Source organism: Dromiciops gliroides, chromosome 2 (genome assembly GCF_019393635.1).
Source record: "Dromiciops gliroides isolate mDroGli1 chromosome 2, mDroGli1.pri, whole genome shotgun sequence".
NCBI classification, from domain to species: Eukaryota; Metazoa; Chordata; class Mammalia; order Microbiotheria; family Microbiotheriidae; genus Dromiciops; species Dromiciops gliroides.
The window spans coordinates 113,513,977-113,537,341 of record NC_057862.1 but is presented as its reverse complement, the minus strand read 5'-3'; the positions used below and the strand labels follow the sequence as shown (position 1 = coordinate 113,537,341).

Genomic DNA, 23,365 nt, shown 5'->3' with positions numbered 1-23,365 from the left:
TGCCTCACCAAAAAAATAGAAAAAGAAAAAAGAAAATAGTCTTGACCTCATAGAGCCCCTGAAAAGGTCCTGAAACCCCCATATTTGAGTCAGTCTCGGGTTCATAGGCCTCCAAAGGAGTTCAAAGGATCATATTTTAGAGCTGAAAAGGAACTTGGTGATCTTAGTCTAGCCCCGCCATTTTCTTTTTATGTATGAGAACACTGAGGCACAGAGAAGATCAATAAGTTTCCTAATGTCATGGGGGCAGGAAGAGGCAGAATGGAGATCCAAGTCCAGGTTCTTGGACTTCAAATCCAGCCTCCATCCCACCACTGGCCACTGCATCCCAGTAGGCTGATTCCTTAAGGCTACCCACCAGTCCATGATGGTTTCTGCCCCGCCGCGCTCTCCTATTAAGAGCTGTGCTTCAGTGCTTTCTTCAGTTGTTTGCTCTCCTCTTCCGGCTCCCCACTGAACAGTTGCCAGGTTCTCCTGCTGATTCCCATTCTCGTGTAGATCTCTCAGCTTCTTCCAGAACTGCCGTCATAATTATCCCTTTGGTGCTGGCACACTGCCTAGGATCCAGGATGCTGGTGGCACTAGCCTCTCTTGCCATTTGGTATTCAAGGAGACTTTGTGGTATGGTAGCAATACTGCCTGGTTTAGGGGTTAAGAAACATGGGTTCTAGTCCTCCAACTTAACTGGCCCTGTGACTTTTAACCTGCCTTACCTGCCTCATTGGCAAAATAGAGATAATATTTTTTTCTAGTTACCTACCTCACAACGTGGTATAGCAGATGGTGATCTGTTTTTGAAATCAGGATAGATCTGGGTTCAAGCCTCACCTCTGACATATACTGGCTAAGTCACCCTGGACAAGTCACTTAACTTCTCTGTGTTCTAGAAATCTCTAAGGCACTTCTTAGCTCTTAGCCTTGTGTGTGTGTGTGTGTGTGTGCATGCATGTCCATGTGTGTCCATGCGTGTATGCACATGTGCATGAAAGAGATGGAGACAGAGAGACTCCTTTGGAAATCTGGTGAAATCTGTGATTCTCAGAATAATTTTTTAAAAATTCATAATGGAAGGAAATGCTGAATTTCAGTTAGAGGTTACAATAAAGATGTAATTCCTCCCCAAATAAGTTGATATATCCCCCTCCCCCGAAATCTACCCATGGACCAGTCTGCCTATCCCAGGGTAAGAACCCCTGCTCTGTGACTGTAAGCTGCAGAGGAGATGCTCACCTGTACTTACTGGGAAAAGGAGGTTTCTCACCTAGGAATTTCCTGGTATCAGTGAAATCACCCTTAGCCTACCTACCCCACAAAGGGTATTAAGAGAAATAGATAAGAAAGTAGATGCAGAAACAGTTTACAAATCATAAAACACAGCACAGGGATGACACAACCATGTTATCCATTTATACTTTTGTTTCTGCTCAAGGAGAAAGAGGCCATGTCTGTGACAGGTGATCCAGAAGCCACAGACATGGTCAGGGGGAAGGTTAGACACCACCAGTGACTCCAGTTCAAGAGTACACACGTACTTCAGGAGTCTACAGGAAGCTGCCTGTTAGTAAAGTCGTAAAAGACTGAGAACCTAGGAATAAATGCTCAGGCCTTCCCTAGACTCACTAGAATCTGAAGTGTGGTGACTGATTCGAATAGACACTATTTCTGTGCCATCTTGTTTACTCACCATCCCCTAGGCACAGGAACAAATTATGGGACAGTCAAATTGAAAGTAAGTTAGATAACTCAAATAAAAACAGAAGATATAAAATGAAGAGGACTACCACATAAGTGATCCATGTAGGCCTAGACATCATTTTATAGGCTCGCTTCAGAGACAGGGAATAGGCTGTCTAGAATCTCACGGAGTAGTGGAGCCAGGCCTCTGAGACCCTGTCCAGTATTCTTTGCACTATACTGAACTTCCTCTGTAAGACTGCATTCCTTTTCTGATCACTGATTTTATATGTCTTGTTACTCTGAGATTCTCTTTCTCTCTCTCTCTCTATATATATATATATACATACACACATTTGTATATATATATATATATATATATGTGTGTGTGTGTGTATGTGTATGTATGTGTGTATATATACATATATACACACTGTGGGGACCAATTTTTAATTGGGAAGTTCTAGCTATGCGGCTCGCCGCAATATTGGGGCAAGGAAGGAGACCGGCAGCCTCCCTCAAAAGAGAACAAGATTTATTTTAACAAGAACGAACTTAAAAAACCAAAACACAAACAGGATCAGTAGGATCAAGGGAAAGGAAATAAAATTGGGAAAGGGAAATTATAATACCTGAAAAAATACCACCACCCAGGAACCAGCTGAAAAAACGCAGCAGAACGCCTGTCGCTTTCGAGCTTCCACCTAGAATGCCCAATTCTCCTCCCCCAAACCTAGAAACACCCCACACAGCCCCAGCCAATGGGATGGCCGCTCTGACGGTCACATGACTGCCCTCACTAGGCTTCCAATCATTATAATTTTGCCAGGCCCATGTAGGGTCCGGGAGTGGTGATGACGTGAAGTGCCAGAGCCCTGGCAATGGCTACAACCAGTGGGTGGAGCACCGTGCGGTTTGCGGAGCCCCAGGCCAGTGTATGCCGAGGCATAAAACCCTCAAATAACAATTAATTCCTTACAACACATATATACATATATACACACACACATATATACACAAACCAATGACCTGGGTCACAGAAGCCTCAAAGAACTAAGCATAATAATTATTATTATAATAAACATCAACAATTGACATTTACACAACACTTTAAAGTTTGCAAAATGTTTTGTATAGAGAGATATATATTATTCCATTTCATCTTCACAGCTGCCCAGTCAAGTGCTATGGATGTTGTTGTCCCCATTTAACATAAGAGGAAACTGAAGCTGAGACATTGCCCAGGGTCACAAAGATGGTTGAGTGAGTGTCTGGGCGTGGGATCTGAACCAAGGTCTTTCTAACTTCCACATCCTTGGGAGATGCTCAATCCACTATGTCACAAAGGAAGAAGGCTATTTTTTCAGTTAGGAGCTGAGAAAGCAGTATGATCTATCTAGTCAAGTAGCTCCCAAGGTTCATAGTTGTGGATTCTTCCTAGTGACAAGGAGAACCCCCAGTTGATGATGGGTAATACAGCTTTGAAGACTCTGGAGTGCATATTTATAGGTTAGTAAACCTCTAATTGAGAAATAAAGCCTTACTACCCAGGAAACTTTTTTCCACTTTGTAATGATATCACCTATTACCCGTGGCTGAGGATTTATTTTTCGCCTGAGGATGGGGTCACATCAAGGCATTCTGTTTAGTTCTCTTGCTCATATTTCCCAACAGTTCAACTAAATAGTAGAATGTTCAGGAACATCCTGAAACATACATAAGGAAACCCCCTAGTGACCGATTAATGATCCCATTAGCCTTCCCCATCCAAAGGTACCATTTTCTTTGGCAGGTGTCCCTTTGGGGGAAATAATAGGTATTTTCAAACACAGCATTTGGTCCTCTTAATCCAAGCTGCCTCAGGACCCCGTGCGTGGGTGCTTTTCTGAACAGCACAGCAGTGGCTCCGGATTTGGGCAGGGAGGGGGAAAGTTCACACACCAACATCCTCCTCCTATCATTGTGTCAAGCCACCTTGGGGTCCTTCTAGTGTTCTCACCATTTGACATCATTCCTCTTCCCTTTCCTTTCTTCTCTCAAGACCAGTCCCTATGTTCTCCTTGGTTTAGCTCAGCCAGCACCGCAGTCATTCCCCTTTGCAGCCCTCCCTGGGTATAAAGCAGCAGATGTGAACAGCCCAAATTGTTTTTAGCAGCTGATACAACCTGAGAAGTATAATTGCAGTAATCTCCAAAGTAGCTGGGGCAGACAATTCTTTTCATTGCAGAGCAGGGACCGGCTTTGAACACTCCACTCATTTCATGGTGTTAAGCCTTCTACTAAAAGAAGAAAAAAAAAACAAAAAAATTAACACATAAACTAAAAATACTCCCTAATGCCCCATTCCAAGAGAAAGAGAAGCTTAATGTTTTAAGTGCTTCCAGATTTCAGGAAGCTTCTCCAATTTGTCCTAGGTGGGTTATTTTCTTTCAAGGAATGTGACTTTGCTGCAATTATGTTTTCTCCTGCACTCATCTGGGTTCTTCGATAAGGGTGTTTTGTTTTTTGTTTTTTGGTGTTTTTTTTTGGTTATAGGGTGAACTGTGTCTGTCATTGTAAACAGTAGCCAAATGCCCTATTAAATCAAGAGCCTAAAAAGTAGACTAGTAGATATGATATACCCTGATATTCAGGCTTCTGATAAGCTTTGAAATGAAAATTGGACCACCTAGAGATGAGTATAGATAAAAGACAAATCCTTTATTCAAGTTTTCAATAGGGCAAAATGCAGTTAATGTACCTTAGAATCCTTACTTAACATCACCAATGAAACTATATTTCTGAGAGGCAGGATGGCATCGTAGATAGAGTGCTGGATGTGGCGTCAGGAAGAACCAGGTTCCGTTTCTACCTTAAAAACTTACTAATTGTGTGACCCTGGATATGTCACTTTATCTCCTTTGTGTCTCAGTTTCATTATCTGTAAAATGAGGTGGTAGGATTTGATGGACTCCCATGTGCTTTTCAGCTCGAAATCCTTAGTCCTACATGAAACCCCAAATGATATTTCAAGCATATATCAGCTATATACCAGATAGAGATGGTAGGCCATTTATTTTTGTTGTTGTTGCTCATTCTACCTAAACCCTCCAATTTACTTGCAAGTTACTTCAATTTCTTCAAAACTTTGCTATTAATATAATTAGTCACCAAATTATAGCCTGTTGTTACAAATGGTTTGCAGTTTTCATAGCACCTGAAGGGAGTGCATTGACAGCCCATTTTTCATTTTCCTAGGCTCAAATTAGAAAACACAAACTGCTTAAATTTAGCTTTGCCTAAACTGAGCTATCACTTGCTAGAGTAATGTATAGCTGCCTGTGTCCTCAAATAAGTTTTTTTTTGCTTTTTGTTTTTTGGTTTTTTTAGTGAGGCATTTGGGGTTAAGTGACTTGCCCAGAGTCACACAGCTGGTAAGTGTCAAGTGTCTTAGGCCAGATTTGAACTCAGGTACTCCTGACTCCAGGGCCGGTGCTCTATCTACTGTGCCACCTAGCTGCCCCCTCCTCAAATAAGTTTAATCTACTTCTGGCAGCTTTGGTTTTGGGGGGACAGGGAAAGTATTTTGTTCATCAAAGTACCTTGCCCATAGTGGACACTCATTAATGAGTTTAATTGAATATTTCTTTCTCCTGAAGAGATGTATTTTGATTCCATTTTGAAATGTGGGGCAAGTTTCAAAGTACATGTTTGGAGAAGCAACATGAAAGACAGCCCTCAAATCAACTTTTAAGGACAAATTCAGTTGAGAAAAGACTGAAACAAAAGACCACAAGGAGACAAAGACCCTTGAGACACTGGGAGGAGGCACTGGGTGGGTTTGGGTTAGGGGGGAACTTGCTAGGGTTATGGCCACTAGGAAGAAGGAATCACTTGAAAGCTTCCTATGTTTAATAAATAATCTTCAAAATTTTTAAAAATTAAATTGTATTTTTTCAATCAGTAAAAATATGCATTTTCTCCCCTCCCCAATGAAAAATGAAAGAACAAAACAAAAAACCCAAAGAAAAAAAAACAAAGAAAAAAATTAAAGAACCCCCCCCCCCCAAACCCCCTATTAATTAGTATTATTGTTAGGCACAGAGAGGCTTCTTGGTGTAGGGGGTAGAAAAAGAGCCTCTAACTCAGAAAAACCTACCTCTCACATTAGACATTAGACATTGAGTGATTAGCAAATCACTCAACCCCTTAGGCTCTAAGCAATTCTCTAAGACTATAAATAGCAAAGAATGGGCTGACACTCCTTGGTAGAAACTTCCTCACCTAAGAGTTCCCTATATCACTAAAATCACAAACCCAGTCCTACTTCCCTATGTTTTTATGCTGCTAAAAGAGTGTAAATGTCAGCATCCTCTCATTTCAGTGCCTTTGGATGGAGACCAAGTCATCCCAGCCTAGTTAAAGCTCTGATTTCCCCCCAAGGGCCCTTGTACATGAGGCACCCAACAAATATTTGCAAAAAAGGATTTACTCAACAGCATATCCCTAGAAACCAAGATGAGATTGGTAGATGCAGAGAGGAGCAAGAAGGGTCTAGAAATAATCTCTCTCTAGGAGAAGGGAAAGTAGTTTAGAGTCTATTTTCTTTATCTCTCAATAAGATATAGGAGGCTTCTTGCATCAAACCAAAAGTAAGGTAAAAATGGTGCTTCAACCCTAGCTTTCTACTTAGTCTTGGCATCAGTTGATTTGGGCCAAGATTCCCTCGACTGGAATAAAATCTGATTAAATTAAATCTGACATTGTGTAGTTCCTTTTTTTTTTTGCTTTATTTACATACTGAATTTCTACTGATATGAAATATTCACTATTTTCATTTAAATCCTCTCCACTCTTTTCCTCTCTATCTAGGATGCAGTAACTATGGCTGACAGGTAATATTTGTATTTTGGCATATATTGAATTTTCTTTTCTTCTCCCTTCCCCCCCACCCTGCTATATGTCCAAGCACATTCAACTCCAATTAGCTGGGTTGCCAGGATTATCTTCTAGGGGCTGAATGCTTTAGATGGAAACATAAATGACTTTAGAATAATAATATTTTGTAGCCAGGAGGGATCTTAGAGACCAGTCTTATCCCCTCATTTTGCAGATGAAGAAACTGAGGTCCAGAGAGATGGTGTAGGTAATTAGTTACTCAAGATATTCCGTAGCAGAGATAGGAGTAGAACCTAGGCCTTCCAATTCCTAACCTTTCCTATCATTCTAGATTTTTTCCACCCATAACTACCACCCTCATTCAGGCCGTCATCACCTCTCACTTGGACTACTGCATAGCCTTCTAATTGGTGTCCCTTTTTGGAGTCCCTCTCACTCCAACACACCCCCCACCCAACTGCCAAAGTGATTTTCCTAAAGGCTAGTTTCGATTGCATCACAACATATAATAAACTCCAATGTCTCCCTGTTACCTCCAGGAACAATATAAAGTCCTCTGGCATTTAAAGCTCTTTCTGACCTGGCCCTTTACCCCCACCTTCTCCCATCCCCCTCCCGGGCCCTTTTATAGGCAGTCACACTTGCCTACTTGTCCCTCATACATTTACAACACTCCATCTCTCATCTCTGTACTTTTGCACCCATTGCTGTCTCTGCCTAAATTGCTTTCCTTCTTCATCCCCATCTCTTAAGAGTCCCTAGTTTCCTTAAGATTCAGCTCAACTTGGCTCAAATCCCACCTTTTGCAAGAGGCCTCCCAGTGCCTTCCCATCAGAGAGATTACCTCAAGTCTATCATCTATATGTAGTTATTTTCATGTTTGTTTCCCCCATTAGGTAAACTTCTCGAGGGCAGGGACTTCTTTTACCTTTCTTTGTATTCCCAATACTTAGCACAGTGCCTGGCACATAGTAGATGCTTAACAATGCTTATTGATGGATAATCTAAATAAATAAACATAACTGAGTTTAAATACAGCCAACTCCTTGGAGGTATGCTTTTAAAGACTAGAAAGTTAATATCTAAAGGGTTTGGAAATAGTTTTGCATGTTTTAAGAAATATGTATTACGCACACATATATCTATATCTACATCTACATCTATATGCAGTATATCTATATGTACTATAAGAGAGAAAAGTTTGTGGAACTTGGGAACCATCCTAGGAAGCCTTCCCTGATCACCTCAAGTTATCTAATGTTCTCTCCCTTCTTAAATAAACTTTGAGTCTTAGTTGTACACATGTTATGCTCTAATACTCCCACCCCTCTCCCTATAGTAGAATGTAAGTACCTTGAAGCCAGGAACTACCTTGGATTTTGCTCTATATCTCTCGAACCTGAGAGATGGGATGACATAGTAGATGGAGAACTGGCCTCAAAGTTAGAAAATCCTGGATCCAACTACTGCCTCTAACACAGGATGGACTATGTGATCCTGGGAAAGTCATTTATCTTTCAAGGCAGTAGGCAACTCTCTCAGACTATTGAGTTATGGAGAAGGCACCAGTCTGCACTAGGAGAGTGAGTTTCCTCCTTGAGGTTCCCTATATCAATGAAATCATAGGTTCAGTCCCTATGAACAGCTCTAATCACCAGCCCACATAGTGCCTGGCATGTATCATGTACAAATAAATGATTGTTTTGTTGAATATAATCTGATAAGAAAAGAATACAGTAGGAGAATTGTTTCTCTTGCTCTGAGCATTATATTTTATATTCCTATTAATATAGGAACTGTTTCATTTGTCTTTCTATCTCTAGAATTTTGCACAATGCCTTGCACATAGGAGGCACTTTCTAAATACTTGTTGAATTGAATTGAATCCTTTCTGTGAGAAACGTAGAAAAATCAAAACAATATATTTTTTTAAATTTGTAAATGTGAACCAGTTTAAAGGAAAAAAGAGCCTGGTTTCAAATTTAGTTCATCAATATTTGTAAAGCAAAGTTTCAAAATACCATCCTAGGTACACTAAGCCGAGGAGATTCACAATAGCAAAAATGAAAAAACTCTGCCCCTGTAAGTCTATATCTTGGTTGGTTTGTTGGTTTTGGAACTAGACTGTTTCAGTTTGTGTGTGTGTGTGTGTGTGTGTGTGTGCACATGCACACACATTTCCATGTACCTGTGTCTCTATTTCTCTTTCTACCTCTTTTTATCCCTTCTGTATGTGTTGCAATCTGTTTCCCCACAAGGTTGTTTGCTCTATTTCTAGATACCAATTTTATACACACACACACACACACACACACACACACACACACACACACACACATTCTACCCCCTTCTCCATTCCTGCCCGTCCCAGTCCTGGGGATTAGCTACCCCAGGACTAACCAGTATTTAAGGCCCTACTTTGTTTAGAGGCAATTCTGCTCAGAAGATGCTACTGGCTCTCCTCAGCCTTTCCCTGAGAGATAGTCAAGCAGCTATCCAAAGGAGACCCACCCCTCACCAAACACCTGAAATATAGACCTTTGCAAAAAACAAACAAACAAACAAACAGGACGAAGGAGGATAGAAAAAGGACCAACCACCAGATATACTAGGTCTGAGATTTCTTACACGTGCTATTCTACTCATAATATCTGCCATAGCAACACTGAGAAAACTACTGCAAATTTGTTTTTGATGCATATACAACCCACTAGGCTTGTCCTCATTGGATTCTTACAGTGTCTCTCCAGGACTCACTAGAAGGCTGTCGTGATACCTGGTACAATGCCTGAGATGCTTCCTAGTAGTTACCAGGAAGGGAGGATGAGATGAGAGGGAAGGAATGCTACCCAGCTCTAGTATGCATTCTACAGCCACTCGCTAAAGCCTGAGGGGGACCATGGACAGCACTCAAGCCATAACTCTACAGTCTCTCTGTTACTCTTTCTGCTTCTTTCTTTTTCATTATCCCCCTCCAATTCTCTCCATGACTAGACATAATATAGAATTGAAGAATATTTTGTATTCTGCATTTTTATATTTCTCTGTAAGAAATAAAACCTAAACTAAATTACATTTTACTTACATGGCCTGATTTCTTTTCTTGTAGAATGAAAGAATAGACTAGATGATATAAGGTTCCTTTAGTTCTAACACTCTGATTTTAGGATTATCCCAGTCCTGCTATGAACCAGCTATCAGACCATGAGTAATTCACTTGTCCTTAGTTTCCTTATCTGGAAAAAAAAGGGGTTGGACTTGGTGAGCCTTCTGGCTCCAAAATTCTATGATTACTACTATTACTACTACCACCACCACTACAACTACTACAATGAAATCCAAATAGTTGGTCAGGTGGTGAAAACTGTTGGAATGGGAGAAGAGTCAGAGGACTTTGATTCGAATTCTGGATTTGCTACTTATTACCAGTGTAACCTTGGGCAATTCACTTCTCTCTGGGCCTTAGTTTACATATATATAAAATGAAATGATTGAGCTAGATGGTCTAAGAGGTTTCTTCCAGCTCTAAACCTATGATTTTATGTTTTGAGTTTTGCCTTATCCTCCTTGCCCCAACTATCTAATTAGGAATTGTTCCATAAGCCCAAAGTAGGTGGGAAAAAGAAAGAGAAGTATCTATCTATATCATTTAAAAATTAATAGTCAGTCTAGGCTATGTGTTGGGCTCCCTCTCTCAGACTCCAAAACAGCTTTTGCCATAAATTGTCTGCTAGGAGTTATAGAATCACATACTCTTAGAGTTGGAAGTGATCTTTAGGGTCATCTAGTTCAACCTTCCAAATAATGTAGGCATCTGTTCTATGCCCCTGATAGATGAGCCTTCAGCTACTGTGTGGATACTTTTAGCAATGGATAGTTTACCACTTCCTAAGACAGCTCATTCCATTATTGCTTGATTCTATTGTAAGAATATTCTTCCTATCCAGAAATCTGCTCCAAACTTGATTCTCTATACCTTCCACCTATTGATCCTAGTTTTGTTGTCAGAATTATGACAAATGATTCTGCACTCTTGGACAGTCATTGAAGAGGATCCTTTCTTACATGTCTATTCTGATGAAGAAAATGATGATTTTTCAATTCTAAAAACCATTCCCCCTACATTATCTCATTTGATCCTCATAACATCTCAGTGAGGTAGATGGGGTATTATTCCAGTTTTATAGTAGAAGAAACTGAGGGTTCAATAATTTAACTAGTATCACATTATTAGGGAATAATGAAATGATGAATAGAATTGAAGTCTTTTGGCCACCCTGCTTAAGCTATGAGGGTCTTGAGAATCTTTATTTGTGGGGGGCAGCTAGGTGGCACAGTGGATAAAGCACTGGCCCTGGAGTCAGGAGTACCTAAGTTCAAATCTGGCCTCAGACACTTGACACTTACTAGCTGTGTGACCCTGGGCAAGTCACGTAACTTTCATTGCCCTGCAAAAAAAAAAAGAAAGAAAGAAAGAAAAGAAAAAGAAAAAAAAGAGAGTATTTGTAGGGTTTCTGGTTGTGCAATATATAACTTGATATAACTTGATGTTGGATAGAATCTCCAGCACATGTAGCAGTACTGTGTGATTCTAGGCCCCTAAAACTCATAGTCCCACAATGTATGTCAAGTTAAAACAGTGATCAGGGGTCCCACAGTCATGCCTTCCTCATTATTTCTGGGAAAGAGCAATAAGAATAACTTGGAGGGAAGAAGAACATGGAGTGGGGGGGGCATCTGTGAAGGGACTTGGGCAGAGACCCCTTCCTACAGGACCTCTAAACAGCCATAGGAGGGATGTGGAAGGCCCTGAAAGACACATACACAGGTGAAATAGTCTTTGAGAATTCTCAATTGTGCTGAAGGGCTGGAAGCCCAGGAGCCAGCCCCATTTCAGAACCTCTAAAATGAGTAGTCAAATAGTCCTGCATGCCTCTTGAATCTCTAACCTGGCAGTGCATGGCTCTTCTCTGCTTTCCCCTCTCCCTCTATCTCACCTTGGTTGGAGATGGCTTCTAATGCACCCCCTTATGTCTTTGCTTTGTAGACCTCAAAGTACTCTATTGGCATGAATTATTGTTGCTTTTATAAGTCATTTACCTAGAGTTACGACAAAATACTTATATGCCAATGTAAGGTTCGAAAACTGTAGCTACACCCCAATTCTCACCCAGCTGCTCCCCTCACCACCACCATTTATGGGTTGCTGACCAACAGAGGCTTTGAGCCTTTACTGTAATTCCTGTGACTTGACATCATAACAAACACCTAAGAACCATGGAGAGCAGCATTCTCTGACCTTACAATACATGAATTTCTAAAGAGTCCTTTCTGGCGCATTGACCATGGCTTCCACGCAGGAGTTGCTTACCCCTGATTCCAGCCCTGAGCATACTTAAAACAGATGATCAAAGTTAGGCAGAGTTCCAGAATTTCTATTCACATTTTCTATGCAACAAACAGGAACTTAATGCTAAGAAATAAAAATGCACTTTCTGCATTGAAAACAGGATAAAAAACTCCCCCTCTGTTCATTAGCAGTGACTGAACAGTGTAAGCAATATCCCAATGGCACCATTCTATGCATTGTTAACATGGTCTTTTAAATGTGCAGACTCGGAGAATTCCTGAAAACCAAAACAGATGTAGAGCTTTCGGCACATCCTGATTTTGAAGACCAAACCATCGATTTCTCTGACATTGAGCAGCTGATGGATTCTATTAATGCCATTCCAGGTAGTTTTCAATAAATGGACATGCTTAGAGTCAATTTCAAGTTTGAATACTTGATACTTGGGAAATGTTTATTGTGACAAGCTAATGTTCCTCTACTTATTTCCTAAAAGGAAGATTTAAAGTCATATTTTAGAAATCCATTTTCCTTCTAGTCTTCATGTTTTTTATCTTTACCTCCAGAAGCTCTTAAGGGATAGAATTCAGGGAATTACATATTGGTAGGTAAAGGTGCCCATGGTAACTATCCCCTGGGAAGATTTTAAGGCCTTAGATTTGTCACCAGTCAGGATTAAGATGTCATTTTGAGTTCACAGCTGCTCCAGCCCTGTAAATAGCTACCAATTCACCTAGTTTGTTCCATTGCTGCTTTTATTTCTTTCAGTGTAGTACTTGTAATTCCCCTAGGGAAGAGGGCTGGCCAAACAAGTTGTAAGGGTCAGTAAAAGCTTTGTACTTATTTGCAAGATGATTTCAGGAAAAGTTGACCCAGTTCCCTTTCCTCTGATTAGAAGAATTGTCTACCATATAATCCTGTGGACAGCTATGTTGTAGCTATAAAATATGGGACTAATTAACATAAACCACACATTTAAAAAAATTCCCTTTAGGTTACAACCCCAGGCTTAGCAGCATTCCATGAAAAGGAAATGAACCATTGGCCTTCAGCACCAGGAAATGCTCTTTTATCTGGATTCCTCTAAGAAACCAAAGTCTGATGCTGTGTAATGATAATAGTTATAACAATGACTCATTTGTGTATATGCTTTAAGGCTTACAAAATGATTCATATCTCTTCAAAATATTTGGGGAAAGCTCTCTTCAAAACCTTAAAGTGATGAGGGCTTACTGTAACAGTCCAAATTTAGGATCTCAGAAATCTTGCAAATTGAACTTTATTCCCTTAACCTTCTCCCTTCTTTCCATTTTAGTTAAAAACCAAACCAAACCAGGGCAGCTAGGTGGCACAGTGGATAGAACGCTGGCCCTGGATTCAGGAGGACCTGGGTTCAGGTCTGACCTTGGACACTTGACAGTTACTAGCTGTGTGACCCTGGGCAAGTCACTTAACCCCCACTGCCGCACAAAAAAACCCAAAACAAACAAAAAACCAAACCAAAACCTGTGCCTCCCCTTCAAGACCTGAAATCCTTAACCAAAGATGTACCAAATTACTTGATTACAAATTTAGAGGTGAGATCGTGGTTTCAGATTAAGATCAAGAAATCAGAGTTCTCTTCCAAACATTATCAATAACAGCAGCAAAGATAGATCCTGGGGGCCAGCAGCTCAGCATTAGGCTCTTATTCCTGTTATATACTGATAAACTATAGAAATAAACCTTTTTGTTTAAAATGTTTGTTTTATTCTCTTCAGGTGTGTTTTAAACAATTTGTCTGAAAAAGGGTCCCTTTAAGATTGAGTGATCTCATGTTATTTTTCATTCATTCATTCATTCATTCATTCATTCATTCATTCATTCATTCAGGAGAAAGGGACAGGTTTCTGGAAGCCTGCTGTAGGGAGATCAACTCCATGGAAACATAGAACAAATAAAAGGAAGGATGGAGGAAATAATTAATAAAGCAGTTAGAGTTACATTTCTGAATGGAAAAAAGACCATCTTGGAATTTTATAGAGACCTGCAGCATAGTGCAATATAATCTTTCTCTCTTTCTGATCTTGGCATCTTTTCAAAGAAGATACAGGAGTCAGAGGAAGCAGGGAGCACCAGGGCAGCCCATGGAGTATACTAGAAAGTAATTCAATGCCTTTCTCTCAGGTCTACCTCAATCTAAAGGCCTAGTCTACTAGAGAGTGCTCAAAGACCTAGAGAAGATGCCCCCAAGGACTTTTTTTTTTTATAAAACTTTGAAACACCCTAAAATCCTGAAGTTCAGAGAGCTGTACAGATGTTCTACAAGTACCTTCCAGGTGAAGAAAAGGATCAGGATGAGTTTAAAGGTTGTTTTCTGCTTGAGGAAGAAGGAAGACCATTGGAAGATTAAGCAGTAATTCATCATGGTTAAAGGTTAATGAGAAAGATCATAAATTGTAACTCAACACTTGTTTTTTTAAATCTTGCTCTAAACCACAGGAGTCTTTTAAACATGTTATGCTGAGTCCAAATTAGTGATTAGCTAATAACTACATTTTTGTACTGTTAATTCTTTAATAGAAAAAAAGCATAGTAGAATGGAAACCTATTAGGCCATAAGCATAAAAGCCAGCCATTGCCACACACCTACTGGGAGCTATTCAAGAACTAGGCACACTATTTGAAAAGAAATAAATAGCCTCATGTGATCCAGCTTTGTAAACCCAAACCTATAAAGGGATAGCATCGGGGCAGCTAGGTGGTGAAGTGGATAAAGCACTGGCCCTGGATTCAGGAGGACCTCAGTTCAAATCTGGCCTCAAACACTTGACACTTACTAGCTGTGTGACCCTGAGCAAGTCACTTAATCCTCATTGCCCTGCAAAAAACAAAAACAACAACAAAAAAGGATAGCATGGATCTCACCTCTTCACACTGCTTGTCTCCCTTACCCCTCACAACATAACATTTTAGGAGTCAATCCACAGGTGGGGTTGTACCCCACCTTCCACAGGTAGCCAATCAATTGTTCTTTCCCTGTGTTCTCATGTCTAACTTCTTCCCTGAATATAGGCTCATTTTCTCTACTTTAAGGTTTACACTCAAACCAAAGGGTCTCCAAGTTTTCTCTCTCTCCCCCAATACATAGGCAGTCTTCCTGAATGATGCATCCCATTCCTCATCAGCTCACAAGCTACATCATGATTACTTCTCTCTTACTCCTGTCTCACTGCCCTGGGCTTTTGCCCTGGCTCTGAGATTCTATCATTCCTGATGAGGTAGACATCCCTTGGTGGGATGCTGATCAGGTAGGCTCTCTCTGGCTCTCATCTTTCTAGGTTGAGAGTATCAATAGCTCCAATTCATAACAGCTGACAATGGAGCAACAAGGAATGTAGGCACCTAACAGGAAGTAAAGAAACACAAAGGTTGGATGGAAATAAATAGATTCACACAAGGTTGCATAGAGTAAATAATCAAAACTTCTTGGCTAAAGCTGTATCCATTACACAATACCCTCAGGATGGAGAGGTAGAGAGTTGGAAAGGTGGCAAGGGTATGGTATAGGGCAGGGGAAGAGCAGCTATTTGGGCAGCAGAGTCAGAATGACTTCTCTCTAGCTATTGCCACTACTTTAGGCATTAGCCTTGAACTATATCTTGCAGCATCAGGGATTTCTTTGATGCTGGTGATCTGATTTCCAATTTTCCCCATATTCTTAGAAAGTTTATTAGAGATTAATCATGAAGTTTGTTTCAACAACAACAACCACCACCACAACAACAACTGTGATGTTTGTTTCTACAACTGAAATATATTGCATAAGCTCTTACTTTCTAAAGAATCCAGTCCCAAAGAATTCAGTCTGTATCTATCTATAGTTGGGGGAAAGGAATGCTGTGGAAGGAATTCATCTGAGTTGCTTAGATTGCTAGGGATGTTGACCACCAATGAAAAAGTGGCCACCATTCAAGCTAACTATCAAAAGTGTGGCACTTCTTATCTCTTGATGGGAATACCTGGAGAAGAAGACCTAACTCTCTCATAGAAACTATTTTATCTCTGTATTCATTGGTGATAAAGTTTGGGGGAACTGATTCATGCCACCCAAATTCACAATGGGAAATATACCAAGCAGGAAAAGAAGGATTGGAGGCATTCTCCATGGAGTCCTGAAAAAGGAGAGTTGGAGAATAAGAATTTATTAACCTTTCTCCAGGACTGTTCAGGGAAAGAGAAGCTCTAATTCTGGATGATTGCTCTTGATTATTTAGGAAGAAATAAAAATAGAATGGTGAAAGGCCATTATGGGTTGACTAGAAGATGATGAGCTTCCATGAATTCATCACTTGAAATAAATCTCTCTCCAACTCCTTTGTCTTGAGCTTACTTTTTCCTTCTTTCACTATATATAGCTCCTTGTGCTCCAGTGATAAATACACAAACACCTAACTCAGCTACTGGGACGTCAGTCAAGGTGTGTTGGAGTCTATTCTCTGACGACACTGTAGAAAGCTACCAGCTGTTTTATAAACCTGTCAGTGATGGTGCACCGAGGGAGGAGCAAAAAGGTATGGTGGTTTCATGAGCTGCATTTTTATAGAGCTGACTAGACAAAATGTTCAGAGTTATAGTTACCAAGATAAGTCTAGAGGTCATGTATAGGAGGGATTGAAGGGTATGGGACTGGGGTGGAGGAAATGGAACAGGTGCTCTGTGACTGATGAGGTGACATGCAGCTGCAGACCTGTGATCCTACTCTGCCCCTGTATTTCCCTGAAATTACTTTATTTTATATTTACTTAATCTTTGTACTTGTTTCACTCTAATAGGATATAATCTCCTCAAGGACATGGATCATTTCATTTTTTTGTCTTTGTATCCAATGTGCCTAATATAGTGTTTGGTATATGGTAGGCATTTAATAAATGCTTTTTATTTAGATTTAATAAATAAAGGAAGTCAGGTGGTACAGAGGCAGCTAGTTGAAGCAGGTGGAGACAGAAAGACTTGAATTCAAATCCTGCCTCAGACTCTTCCTAGTGGTGAAATTCTGAGCAAGTCACTTAACCTGTCTACCTCAGTTTTCTTATCTATAAAATGGGGTTAATAATAGCACCTACCTCCCAGAGTTGTTGTGAAGATCAAATGAGATGATATTTGTAAAGTGCTTTGCAAACCTTGAAGCACAATAGAAATGCTATTATTATTATTATTATTATATACTTGCTAAATGAATAGCAAGTTCTTGATAAATGATTTTTGGATAAATGGATAGATGATTAAATGAATAAATGTTCATCCTCAGCAAGACTGGAGGAGGAGGAGATGTTATTTCACCTAGCTCATGGTTGGGAATGGGGTTTATCAAGAGTGGGGCTAGAATAGAGAAAAAGTTATTGTTTGAAGATTTCTTAGCTTCAGGTGTCCCATTCAGAGACTAAACAGCATAGATGAGCTGAAAACAAAACAGAGTCCTCTTGGTCTAAGGGAGACTGATCAGGTTACTGGGTGGCAGAGGACATGGAAGACCTTAGATTGAATCCTGCCTCACATACACACAAGCTGTGTGAGCCTAGACAAGTCACTTGACCTTTCTTAGCTACAGTTTTCTCATCTGTAAAATGCAAATCTTAGCACCTACATCCCAAGATCATTGTGAGGATCAAATGAGATCATATTTGTAAAGCACCACATAAATGCTATTATCATTATTGTCTTGGAATTACCCTATTCTCAAAAGCTGTGGAAGCACTTAGACATTGCTTAGAGTAGACAGTAACCACCTTCCATCCCCAAGAAGTCATTCAAACTTTAAAAACGAATTTTTCAAAGCAAGCAATCCTAACCCCTACTCTCTCAGCTGCTGATGTCCTAGTACACAATCCAATAAAGAAATAAAATGCCACAGGTCAAAATACAGAATTTTAAATTATTATTGCTGCTGTTGTTGTTTAGTAATTTTCAGTCATGTCTGACTCTTAGTGACCCTGTTCAAGGTTTTCTTGGTAAAGATACTGGAGTGGTTTGCCATTTCCTCATCCAGCTCATTTTACAGATGAGGGAAACTGAGGCAGACAGGGTTAAGTGACTTGCCCAGGGTTACACAGCTGGCAAGTGTCTGAGGATGGATTTGAACTCGGGACTTTCTGCCTCCATTAAAATCCACTTTCTTTGTAATCCTACATATTTTACACAGTTAAAAACATTATTTTGAGAAGAGATCCATGGTTCTACTAGACTGCCAAAAAGGTGTGTGACACAAAATAAGTTAAGAACCTTTGATCTTGAGGATACAAATGGAGATGAACCATTTCGCCTACCCTTAGGTAGTGTGGCGTTTAGCTGACGAAGTAAGGTATAAATATATAAAAAGTTAAATAACCATGATTTAAATGCCAGTTTAATATAATGAGAGATATCATAAGGCCATCCATGATTAATTGCTAAATTAGTCATACATTCAGTCAGTCAGTGCAAAAGATAGAGAGATGATGTCAGCTGCACTGGTCCAGTGCCTCTTTATAGTTCTAATTTGCAAATATGTATTCAACATAAAAATATGTAAAAATTCAGTGAGGGTCCCCAACCCAAAGTATAATCAGGAAGGTGGTATTTAATTTCATCAGATAATCAGGTTACTGACATTGAGAGGCTCTGAACACTGGCTGCAGAAGAGCAGATAAAGGCACTGGCTAAGAAACATTGCTGCTTCTTTCTATGTCTTTGCAGTTGCCATAGTGAGTGGAAATAGCTTATATGATAGAGATAATGGAGAGTCAGCAATAGGCAATTTACCACTGATCTGAAGGGATGGATGAGTGAAGTCAAAGACAGTCACATGACATTGCCAGAGGAGGGAATATCTGAAAGGGGGTGTCGGAAGACTTGAATTCAACTTATGGATCAACTATTCATTAGCTGTATGAGCCTAGGAAACATATGAATACAAGTGATAAGCAATATAGTGTGGTAAGCTCGTTAGAAAAAAAGGGACGGGGCAGCTAGGTGGCGAAGTGGATAGAGCACTGGCCCTGGATTCAGGAGGACCTGAGTTCAAATCTGGCCTCAGACACTTTACACACTTACTAGCTGTGTGACCCTGGGCAAGTCACTTAACCCCAATTGCCTCACAAAAAAAAAAAATCTTAAAAAGAAAAAAAGGGACCAAGTAGGATAAATTATAAAAAAGGGCAAACAGGAAGGCTTGCTGGAGGAGATGGCATTTGAGCAGGCACAAAAGGAATCTTTTGGGGAAGCTAGGTGGTGCAGTGGATTGAGTGCTTGACCTAGAGTCAGCAGGAAAATTCATCTTCCTGAGTTCAAATCCGGCCTTGGACACTCAGTAGGTATATGACCCTGAGCAAGTCACTTGACCCTATTTGTTTCAGTTTCCTTATCTGTAAAATGAACTGGAGAAGGAAATGACAAACCAGAAAACTCCAAATGGGGTCATGACTGAAATAACTGCACAAACACAAAAGGGGTCTTAATTACAAGGACTTGTCCAGGTGCACACAGAGTTGTAACTAGCAATTTTTGCACCAGGGCAAGCTGCATGAAATGCCGTCTCAAACCAAATTTATTTTATTGATTTCCTTTTCATTTTAGATCACATTCATCTTAGAATATATCCCTCTCCCCTCCTCTACTCAATTCAACTTTTTAATACAAATTCATTTTAGTGGCAGTAGGGGAGACCCTAGAACTCCATGAGGCTGGAGTGAGGAGCAAAATGGGATAGGTTCAGTGAGGATGTTGTAACTAAGGAACGGGGGTGGGTGGAAGCTCTATTTGGCAACTTCTTATTATTTTATTTTATTTTTTTGTGGGCCCATGAGGGTTAAATTACTTGCCCAGGGTCACACAGCTAGTAAGGGTCAAGTGTCTGAGGCCAAATTTGAACTCAGGTCCTCCTGAATCCAGTGCTGGTGCTTTATCCACTGTGCCACCTAGCTATTTATTAACTTCACTATTTATTCTTGCTAACTAGGTGATAAACTCAGTTATTTCTCAGCTGTTGAAGGAGGGAAGTGTTATTAACACACACCTAATTTTAGTGCCCTGGAACAAAACCATGGTCACCTGCCCTAATTAGATTTCTGCATTGGAAAAATTGTATTTGCAACTCTCTTGGTTTGATACTTCTAGGAATAATAGCGCTTTGACCAGCCACAAACCTTAAATCCAACAACCTGAATATGTAATGTTAATATCTTTTGAAAAGGGCTTTCTCAAAACATAAAATGTCTGATGGTCTTAGCTAAGGAGAATTAACCAAGTGAGAGAAATAAAATATTTTTTCCTGAATTTAGTGTAACATTCGTAAAGGATTTAGAACCAGAGGGGACTTTAGAGATTTTTACAAATGGAGAAACTGAGGTCTGGAGAGGTTAAAGGAATTGCCCAGAGTCACATAGAGAGCAGCAGCAGAGCTAAGGTCTCCTCCCACTGCACTAGTTAGAGAGCTGAAATATGACAGGTAGTCTAAAAAGAATTTCATTTTACAGTGAACATGGTGCCAGGGACATTGTTGCTGAGTGCAAAGCTTGGGAGAATTAAGAAAGAAGAACAAAGATCTAGAAACGTTTGGTACCATTTATGCCTAATTACCGCACAGGCAGTTGTGATTATTCCTTTCCTTAAATGAGTCAGATTAACTCAGTTTTGAATCTTATTTGATTACGACATGGAACTGTTCTGTACAGTCAGCCCTCAGAGTGTGCTCCTGAGGATTGTGTTCTCACAACTTTAAAAATTAAAGGGAACATTGGTTTCAGTGACACATAGCTTTTCTCAAACTTAATTGCCAGAGGTAGAAATAGCACAAGGGGCACAGGGGTTTACTTCATGATGTCAGAAAAGTGAGGTTCTAGTACAAAAATATCACCAAATGCTAGCTGGAATAATATAAAATAATGAATAATTAGAAACCAGAAGATGTGTGTCTTGAGGGAAAAAGGAAAGAGAATGGCAAAAGAGGAAGGGACCAACTCATTCAGATAGATTGTAAACTCTCTGAGGTCAGGAATGGTTTACTTTTTGTACTTCTATCCCTAGTACCTAGCACTGTACCTGGAGTATCACATGAGATAATAGATACACTACAAACTGTAAAGAGATATACAAATGCTAACTATTATTATTTTGAAGCAGATGCTTAAATCAATACTTGTTGATTTTGATTGAAAGGTTTGGAGACTTAGGTTGGACATTGGAAACCTACCAGGTCTTGGAAAACTCTAGTGATGAAGAGATATTTGTGCTGGTACCACCAATGGCATTCTAGATCTTATCCAGGAGAGAAGGGACTGTTTGAAAGCAGACAGAATAAGACCCATCACTTTTGACCCATTTCTAAATGTAAATCAATCACTAATAACAGGTCTGAGCTTGTTTTTATTGTGGGAAGGATATTAGAATATCAGATCACTGAAGTTTTGTTTTTTGACTGTTTTCTCTCAAAACCTAGCTAATGTGGGAATGTTTTCCATGACCACTCATGTATAACTTATTTTGAATTGCTTGAGTTCTTGTGGGTAGGGGGTGGGAAGGGAGGGAGGAAGAGAAATTGGAACACAAAGTTTTTTAAAAATTGATGTCAAAATTTGTTTTTACATATATTTTGGAAAATAAAATTCTATTCAGAAAAAAAAAAGAATATCAGATCACTGGAATAGGAAGAACCTGTGGTGTTGATGAACCAACTCTCCACTATCTTCCACCCTTGATTCTTTTGCCTCTTTGTCCTATTGCCAATCATGATTTGCCATGTCCCAGTGGGATTACTCCTATGTTCTACCCCCTTCACTCCTATTCACATACTCCTAGAGCTGGAGGAATTCATGAAACTGTGTTGAGTAGGCTTACTACAAATTTATGTTGCCTCATCTTACCTGGGTCCTCACTAAAGCAAGACAAATATTCTATTCTTTCCTGATGGAATCACTATCCCACTCTCCACAGTGGCTATTTCAAATCTCATCTTTCCTCAAGTTTCCCACTATACCCCACCCCCTCAGCCATGGAATTTCACCAAAAAAATTAGACCATTTGCCTTGGGTCTCTCTTCTTCTCCCCTTCATCATCTCAAATAACTCAGACTTTTTCCATTATCTCCTCTTTCATTCTAATCTGAGATAAACAACTAATCCTTCTTGCCAAGGCAAAAACCTGTACATATGCCTTTAATCCTATACCCTCCTGGCTGCTTCAGCAGAGACCCCCAATATCTCTACTCTCTCAACTTAAATTGTTCCCTGTCTACTGGCTCCTTCTCTGCTGCTTATGCATAAACATGCTGTCTTTAAAAAGGGGGTGGGGGGAAGCTACACTTGACTTTTCCTACCACTTGCCATCCCATTTCTCTCCTCTTTTCATGGTTAAATTCCTTAAGAAAGCCACCTACAATTGGTACCTTCACTTCTTTACTCTCACTCTCTTCTAAAGCCTATGCATTTTGACTTCTGACCTCATTATGCAACTGAAACCACACTGTCCAAAGTTACCACTGACCTTTCTCGTTCTTGATCCTCCCCTGATCTTCCTTAGGTTTTTGAGACACTGATCTCTCCTGGTTCTCCTCCTATCTGATTGGCACTTCTCAGTCTTCTTTACCAGTTGTTCTTCCATGTAATGCTGTCTTCTGAGGTTTTCTCTTGGGCTTCCTTTTTTCACTCTGTACTATTCCACAGAGTGATCTCATCAGCTCCTATGGATTTAATTATCTCTATGCAGAAGACTCCCAGGTTTATATACCAGCCTCAGTCTCTCTACTGAACTACAGGCACAAATTTTCAAATGCTACATGGACATCTCAAATCGGATGTTCCAAAGGCATCTGAAACTCAATATATCCAAAACAGAACTCATTATCTTTCCCCTAAACCCTTTTTGCTTATGAACTTCCCAGTCACTGTGGAGGGCACTGACCATTTTTCTAGTAACACAGACCTACGATCTCTGTCATTCTTGACTTTTCATTCTCATTCCATGTATCCAATCCATTGCCAAATCTTCATTTCTAGTTTCACAACAACTCATATACTTTTTTTTGTTCTCCACTCACACAACCACCATTCTAGTTCAGCCCTTCCTCATGCCAAACTGATCTTCCCCGGCTTCCAGACTCTCTCCAATCTAATCCATCCTTCACTCAGCTGCCAAAGGGATTTTTCTGAAACATAGGTCTGATCATGTCACTCTCCTTTGCTCAAGCAGCTCAAGCAGCTTCCTCCCTCCAGCCTCAAATAGAAACTGTTTGACATTAAAATATCTCCATGACCTGACCCCTTTCCAGCTCTCCAGCTTTCTTATACCTTGCTTTTCTCCATACACTCCATGATCCAGCTATACTAACCTACTTGCAGGTCCTTGAACATGACACTCCATCTCTCACCTCCACACCTTTCCAGTGGATATCTTCCATGCCTGGAATGTTCTGCATCCTGCACCCCTAACCTCTCTTGTTTCTCTGACATC

The 23,365-nt window shown here is 40.1% G+C and overlaps 1 protein-coding gene across 1 annotated transcript in view; it reads left to right on the top strand.

Moving 5' to 3' along the window:
• The window catches only part of FSD2 (fibronectin type III and SPRY domain containing 2), a 74,951-nt gene that overhangs the window by 23,144 nt on the left and 28,442 nt on the right, over positions 1–23,365 (top strand). Inside the window, exons 5-7 of the mRNA XM_043980144.1 lie at positions 6,526–6,548; positions 12,167–12,288; positions 16,300–16,455. Coding sequence (XP_043836079.1) covers positions 6,526–6,548; positions 12,167–12,288; positions 16,300–16,455 — 301 coding nt within the window. The remainder of the gene's footprint in view (positions 1–6,525; positions 6,549–12,166; positions 12,289–16,299; positions 16,456–23,365) is intronic.